General features: G+C 40.6%; 1 protein-coding gene and 1 long non-coding RNA gene across 2 annotated transcripts in view; one reads left to right on the top strand and one right to left on the bottom strand.

Annotated features, from left to right (window-relative positions):
• Nucleotides 1–575: 575 nt before the first annotated feature.
• LOC138026274 (uncharacterized) overlaps nt 576–7,500 on the bottom strand; it is an 8,047-nt gene continuing 1,122 nt past the window's right edge. The window contains exons 2-5 of the mRNA XM_068873546.1: nt 7,459–7,500; nt 2,731–2,937; nt 2,082–2,185; nt 576–1,476 (exon numbers count right to left, since the gene is read on the bottom strand). The exon at nt 7,459–7,500 is cut by the window's right edge and continues 860 nt beyond it. Of these exons, the coding sequence (XP_068729647.1) occupies nt 1,267–1,476; nt 2,082–2,185; nt 2,731–2,937; nt 7,459–7,500 (563 nt within the window). The 3' untranslated portion in view covers nt 576–1,266. The remainder of the gene's footprint in view (nt 1,477–2,081; nt 2,186–2,730; nt 2,938–7,458) is intronic.
• On the top strand, nt 4,805–6,746 carry LOC138026290 (uncharacterized). The gene is made up of 2 exons (XR_011127240.1): nt 4,805–5,088; nt 5,633–6,746. It is a non-coding gene; the product is annotated as an uncharacterized lncRNA (long non-coding RNA).

Consider the following 7,500-nt stretch of genomic DNA (forward strand, 5'->3'; position numbering starts at 1 on the left):
GATGTTTGACAATTTTAATGTGAATCTCCGTAAAAACGAAGGATTTTAAACTTATATTCCATGTATTCCTATTCCGGAATACGGTCAATCGAACGCACCCTAAGTGGTACCTTATACTGGAACAAAAGCCGGACACTCTCTTTGTCCGTTTCGTTTCATCTCATCACAGCGAAATGAGAGGCGGCTTAAAATTACAGCAATAGACCATTTTACAGTTGTGGCTAAGTTACCAGGCCTAGCAATGGAAGCGAGGCTGCCGGTGACCCTGTTTTGATACAAACCTTCATGCTTTTGTAATGTTAATATGGACTAATTAGCGTTACAACAACACAATTTACATGATAAAAGCAGTGAGGTCTGTATCAATGCAAGGTCACCGGCAGCCTCGCAGCCATTCATAGGCTTGGTCGCTGAGCAAACAACTGTAAAATGGCCTATTGTGTATGTTGATTGGGCTTACGCATGTGTCAATATTAAAAACCAGCCGGCTTAAAAAAAGGCACGAACTACTTAAATACAGCTCCACCTGTGAAGAGGCTTATATCAGATGGCGTGTTTGCAACAAAGTCAAACCGTTTATACTTCATGTTATTTTAATTAGAACTCTAAGTTCTTTAAAAATTAAATACACTGCAATTCACAAGTTTACCTGAGATAAATTGAAAATGGCGAGCGAAACTACACGGACACGTATAAAGGTTTCTTTACAAGATAACTTAAAGCAAGGGCCGAATTAATGTCGAAAGCCAGTTTTACATTACAAGCTGATTAAAAGTTTTTGCTTAAGAATTCGAAATCTCTTAACTTATTCTTGATCGATGCGGGAGAATTAGAGCTTATAATGTTTCAGGGTGTTGGACATTGTATACCGTCACCTTAAATTATAACGAAGCCCTCTTTCACCCTGGATTGACGACACCGCGCCGTGGGCTAGATGTTGCATGCAAAAACTTGTTTCTTACGTCCGTGCCAATGCAATTTTACTGAGATAATTTAGTACCTGACCAGTGAACACACCATCACTTGATAGGTATTCGCTCCGCTCTGGCAATGCTAGTTGCAGTGGTTTAATCCCGAGAACTGAGTGCTTTAAACAATTTGTAGCACAGAGTCCAGTAGTTTTGGTGTATATCTTACTTGACCAGCCCTTGTAATTTAGTATATTTACTATAAAAAGAGAAAATAAACTCATCTATCATCTAAACAATTACACACGCAGACATCCCTGCCTGAACAAAACCTGACAGCACACAACCGTGTCAATCATTAATCCCGAACATGCCCTTCATTGCGCAGTCTCTCTTTGAGTCTTTGCAGCGCATGGTCAATAGCTTCTCGGCTAGTATCATAGTGACGTGCCTCTTCCTCAATACCAGTAAGTATATCTCTGGCTGTGGCGTCATAAACGCAAAGCTCATCCAGGGAGTGCACTCTAGCCCGGGCACTGAAGTGGATATCTCGCCCTTTATACTTCACCTAAATGGTAAATTAATCCCAGCATTAGTTAGCCCCCGTAAACGAGGGACGTAAAGTTGTTCCGGAACCACTGTTGTAAAATGTTTCTTGAATTGTTTCCCCATTTGAACACTGTTGCAAGAGCAAATGTGGCTCGAGATGCAGAAGATTTTGTGTTTTTTTTTTTTCAGAAATTTGTTTCTTTATTCGTTTCTTGGCCGACTGCCTCGCAGCCGGCTGAGTGAGTGAGTGAGTGAGTGAGTGAGTGATCCAAAGTATAACTTATATGTAATAAAAAATTTGACTCAGCAGATTTATTTATTTATTTATTTATTTATTTATTCATAGTGACTAGGAACAATCTTCAAACTGGAGTCGAACCTATACGTACTTCGGGTGCACTAGATGCATTTACGAAAAACTTTATTTTCTCGAAGGTGACTCGGATATTCTCGAGCAAATCCGAGTGCTCCCCGATTACAAGTTCGGATGCTCCACCACTTAGCTATAGGAGACTCATGAATTACAGCCAGACCATTGAAATGACGCTTCAAGTAACAATTTTCCTGCTAAACTACTGAAAATGGCATTCTTGGAAATGGATTTAAAATTTTCAGCAACTTTACCTGGCCAGTTTCACATTTTCCAGCGAATGTTTGCACAAGAAGTCCTAGAAATCCACCCATATTTGAATTTGTTAATCGTGGCAGACTTTGGACAACAGCTGGTTCTATAAATTAAAAAGATCAAACTCTGAAAGTAGAATACTCAGTTTTTCCAAATTGTCTGTACTTGTCTTATCAAATATATTGCATGAACCTTTTTACGACCTTGATTTTTTCCCTTTTGTCTTTTTTTCCCATGTAAGTACCAAAAATAACTTTTTTAATAGCCTCTAAAAAAAATGTATGCAATCTTCAATCCAGGATTTCCCCTCTTGCTAAAGAAGCTGATCACAGGACCACCCATTAAAGAGGAACCTTTAAGAAGGAGAGGAACAGGTGTGAAAATTAACAATGATAGTAAATTCAAAGCAAATTATGAATTAGCGATAATCGTTAATTTAGAGAAGAGATCATGTTGGTATGTGAAATTGAATAGTGGCCAAAGATAAAGTCAGGACAGATCCTGAAAGGTGGTTCTTGCAAATGGAAAGGGAAGAGAGGAACACTTTACTTGGGAAATAAATTACAGAATGTCTAGTGCATTTTGGACGTGATGAACAGCCAAATCTTTCAAGTGGTACTTCCATAATCCAACATTTTGAGACCGTACCTTTACATGTTTGATTGCCGCTGCCTTGGTAATGAGACCATTCTTCAAACACGCAGGGCTCACTTAAAATATTATTGACAACAGATGCAGCCATGGCATTGGCAAATGCCAGCCAGTCATCAGATGCACTACTGCAATCTGCATACCGCGAGATGCCTTTAATCACAACCCACTCTGTCTTGAGATCATGTGCCGCTGCAAAAACACCTGTGTAAAGAACAACGAACCTTCTACGATTTTTTTAGAGAATGCTACTGGATACTCAGAAGAAACAAGGAGCTCGATTGAATAGATAATTTCAGTTGCAAGAGCCGGGGGCTGCTGAGTCTTTCGAAAGGAGGTGTGTCCGAAGCACCGCCTGGCCCATATTTAACAATTGCTTGTACACAAGCGCTTGCCTGGACAAAACACTGACCCCCAGTCCATGGACTACCAAGATGGACTCCCCTAAAAATACCATTTCCAATGAGTACTGACCCCAAGTCCATGGACTTCCCCGATGAACTACCCAGTTTGCCTACCCTAAAATGGATTATCTCTTAAAAGTACCACTGGTATTTCGAATGAGTGCCATTGAAAGAACTGAATTGATTATATACCTACATATTGCACCGCATACCTTGGTTATTTTCGTCCGCACAGCCACATGCGACTAAATCCAGGAATTGTACCATGTATAGGTCCCACTTAATTAAGGACGGTGCCTACTTATTAAAGATATTTTTGCCCCGGTGTGTGATTATGTAGGAAAGGTAGATCTTAACAAGTGTTAATGAAATCCAAAAAGAAAATGGAAGGTAACCACGCATTTTCTCAAAGATAATTCATGAATAATATTTGTAAAAAGCTTTAAAATACAAAGCAATGTATGGCGTTCTTTCTCAAATGGAAGCTTAATTATCTCTCAAAAATGCATGGTTACCCCCAATTTTCTTTTTGGATACCAAGGATACTTACTAAGATCTACTTTCTCCGGATAGTTTTAAACCGCGCAAAAATATCCCTGTATTAGTAAGCATCACCGATAGGAAATCCGAATATCTTGAGATGCGCAGAACGTATGCGCAATAACAATAGTAGGCACCGTCCTTAATCGGCCATCACAACAATCAGTGCAACCACAGGCTCCCCAAGCTGAAAATACGCGGTGTATGCGACAGCTTGTGTATATAGAGAATTGTATGGGAAAATCACCGATCGTAAAAAAATTGTGTAAATAACTATCTCATTTGAAATGAAGTTCTCCTACCTCAAATGTGTGACGAACTTGTCTCTTGTACCGAGTTTAGAGCCATTCTGACGCCGTTTAGTGAAGTTAGATCCGGAAACCGTTACTAAAAGAATAGGAAGACCGACCACTCCATCCATCGCTGGCCAGACCTCACTCCACAAATCGTTTTCTCGTCAACAGGAAAAGTCCCGAATCGCAATAAAAACAACAGTTCCATAAAGCCCAATAAATTTCACTCCAAATACGTGTGTTTCGGCGGCCGAAAGACTCGTGAAGAACGAAAACTTTGCCTTAAAATTCACCTCTTCGGCTTTTCTCAGAGGCTTGTGACCGGGCAGTCAACAACGGCCGCTTGCAAGCTGGTTTCACCCTCAACTCTGATTGGAGAGTCGTGTTGCCAGCGCGCGGTCAAATTCAAATGGACCAATCAGAGTTGAGGGTGAAACCAGCTTGCGAGCGGCCGTTGTTGACTGCCCGGTCACAAGCCGAAGAGGTGAATTTTAAGGCAAAGTTTTCGTTCTTCACGAGTCTTTCGGCCGCCGAAACACACGTATTTGGAGTGAAATTTATTGGGCTTTATGAACTGTTGTTTTTATTGCAATTCGGGACTTTTCCTGTTGAGGAAAAAACGATTTGTGGAGTGAGGTCTGGCCAGCGATGGATGGAGTGGTCGGCCTTCCTATTCTTTTAGTAACGGTTTCCGGATAACTTCATTAAACGGCGTCAGAATGGCTCTAAACTCGGCACAAGAGACAAGTTCGTCACACGTTTGAGGTAGGAGAACTTTATTTCAAATGAGATAGTTATTTACACAATTTTTTTACGTTCGGTGATTTTCCGGTACAATTCTCTATATACACAAGCTGTCGCATACACCACGTATTTTCAGCTTGGGGAGCCTGAGGTGTAACGCGAGCAAGCCAACGGTCGCGCTGCACTGATTGGTGGATTCGAATAGTCTCAAATGCTTCGAATTCCTTTGATCTGGTTTCTTGCACCGATCATATCGCGAATGCTTTATTATGGATTTCAGGATCGCCTTTCTCGGTGAATTGTTGAAAGATGAAGCTCAAATTCGGCGAAGGTATGGAGACATCCCTAATCGATCGGATGCTGGTGTTTTTAAGGTGAGAATTTCACTGGTTTGGCGTCCGTTCCAGCTTAAATAAGACGAGGTCACCAGCCGGCGGCTCGGTGTTGCCTGCCTTGTCAATTTTCTTGACACTCTAACTGGCGGTCGAGAAAAGATCTCGCAAAATGACGCCTAAAACAGCTCGAAACAACCAAAAACCGTAAACTGTAAAATGAAAAGAGCCAATTCGGCCCCAAAAATGGGGTCAAAACGGGTGAGTCCAGAACGGTACTGTTTTTGGGGCCAATTCAGCCCAATTAAGATGGGGCCGTTTTGGTACCAAAATTTGGGGCTGAATTGACCCTTGCTTTGAGGCCAAATTAGACCCTGTAAAGGGCCAATATAGAAAACACTACTGCCACTTTGGATTCCCAACGTTTTTACTGTTAATACTTCCCAGATAAGTGCAATAAATTTACAAGAGTGCCAATTTTTGTTTGTGACATGGTACTGAGAACTTATTGCTATTGCTCTTTGATACCTTATAATGTTGTGATTGTACATGTACATTGTACTTGATACTATTTTGTTCTTTGTAGGGCAGACTGGTGCATCATTCACGGTACCAAATACAAGAAAGGTGTAGCTGTACACACAGGAGGCGATGGGCTCTTACCATGGTTCGCATGCATTGAAAAAATTGTGACAGTCCCTGCAAAAACTAGCACTCGTCTTTTTTGTTTTGAAGGAAATCCAAACTTTAAACTACGAAAGTCACAAGCATGCGTATCGGGCGAGAGTACAGAATGGAGCAGCCATCACAGTTTTAAGCCAAGCAGAGCTGATAACCTTCAGACCATTGCATGTTTGCACCATTATTGGTGGCAGTGGCTCAAAATATATTTGCCCAAAAGTTGACGTTGTTGTGTACAATGAGCAGATATAGATTCAAAGTCCTTACAGAGCTACACTGTATTTGTATATTTATAAATTTGTTGTGTGTACATGTAGATCACTTTTGGATTGGTCAGTAGGTTCAGATGTTTGATATGGTGCCCTAACATATTTTTTACCACTGAAACATTCTCTACTGGAATGATAATGCGTGGGCATAGCCAGGATTTTTCAAAGGGGTCACACTGTGTCAAACAAAGGGTACTCGCGTTTTCGCAACCTGAATATTGTAGGTTGTTTGCGTAAAAAAAGGCTTACAAAGAGGGGGTCGCGGGCACCCCAGGACCCCCCCCCCCCCCCCCCTCAGCTACACCCTTATAATGATAACTTGAAGTTGATCAACACAAACAAAGAAGGAGCAAAAAGAAACACTACACAGAGACAACAGATTGCTTATCACAGGGAAGACATAGTTCTTCTTCATTTTTTACAATAAGACAATATGGGACAAAGTTTACTGCAAACCTTGCTCGGAAATGGAGTATTCCGAACCCTAGCACCCTCCCTGAGTATAGGGATATTGTTTACAATAACACAGGAAGATTTAATCATGATCATAAATAATACATTTGTCTTCAAGAAAGCTATACTATCCCAACATTATATACATTTGAAAAGATAAATAGTTTTCCATCAATTTATATACCTTGTTACTTGTATTGATTGGAAGTTGCATGCATAAATGGCACATAATATAATGTATAATTTCCACAGAAGAGTATCATCTTCTTACAGATAAAAACTTTGTTTTAGACCCAACGTGTTTCTGTTTCTTCCTTCGTCGGTTATGAATTAGTAAAAAATTATATATATGTATATAAAAATTAATAATAGAATTTTTTAGCCCCCCTTGGGGCCAAATCGGCATCTCCTTATTTGGACCTTACAGGGGCAGAATTGAGATGAAGGGCCAAAAAGGGTATTCCGTGTGGCCATTTCAGAAATAAGATGGGCCGAATCTCGAACTGATTTGGCTCTTCTTATCCAACACGGCCCAACATGGGCCAAATTGGCCCTCAAAAAATTGGGGCCAATTTGGCTTTTGGGGCCGATTCGGCTCTTTCCATTTTACAGTGTAACGCAGGACTCAGTTGACAATTCGTTAGATCGTTCATTGAATTATTTGCTTTCAAACTTTATTGCCGAGCAAATCGCAACCGCCGTAATGTATCCTTCAACAGATCGATAACAACAACACCAACAGAAGATGGTTTGCCTGTGCTTTGCGTATCTGGAGTGTCTTGTATGTAAATTTCCCAAAACGTCACAACGGCAAAACCTTTCGGAGTGAGGATTTCGAGGAATATGTTTTTGGTTTTAAAGATAAAACCTTTTGAACTACTTAACCTTCTACTGAATCGTACCAGCTTACACACTTATCTAAATCTCTATAAGCTTTGTAAAATAATTTTATCAGTTACAGCTACGAAAAAAACACAAGCGACCGATTAACTGAGTAAACCTAACTTACCGTCTCCGTCCATTTCAACCGCGACTGCATTTGGGTATAAAA

Source organism: Montipora capricornis, chromosome 12 (genome assembly GCF_036669925.1).
Source record: "Montipora capricornis isolate CH-2021 chromosome 12, ASM3666992v2, whole genome shotgun sequence".
Classification (NCBI taxonomy): domain Eukaryota; kingdom Metazoa; phylum Cnidaria; class Anthozoa; order Scleractinia; family Acroporidae; genus Montipora; species Montipora capricornis.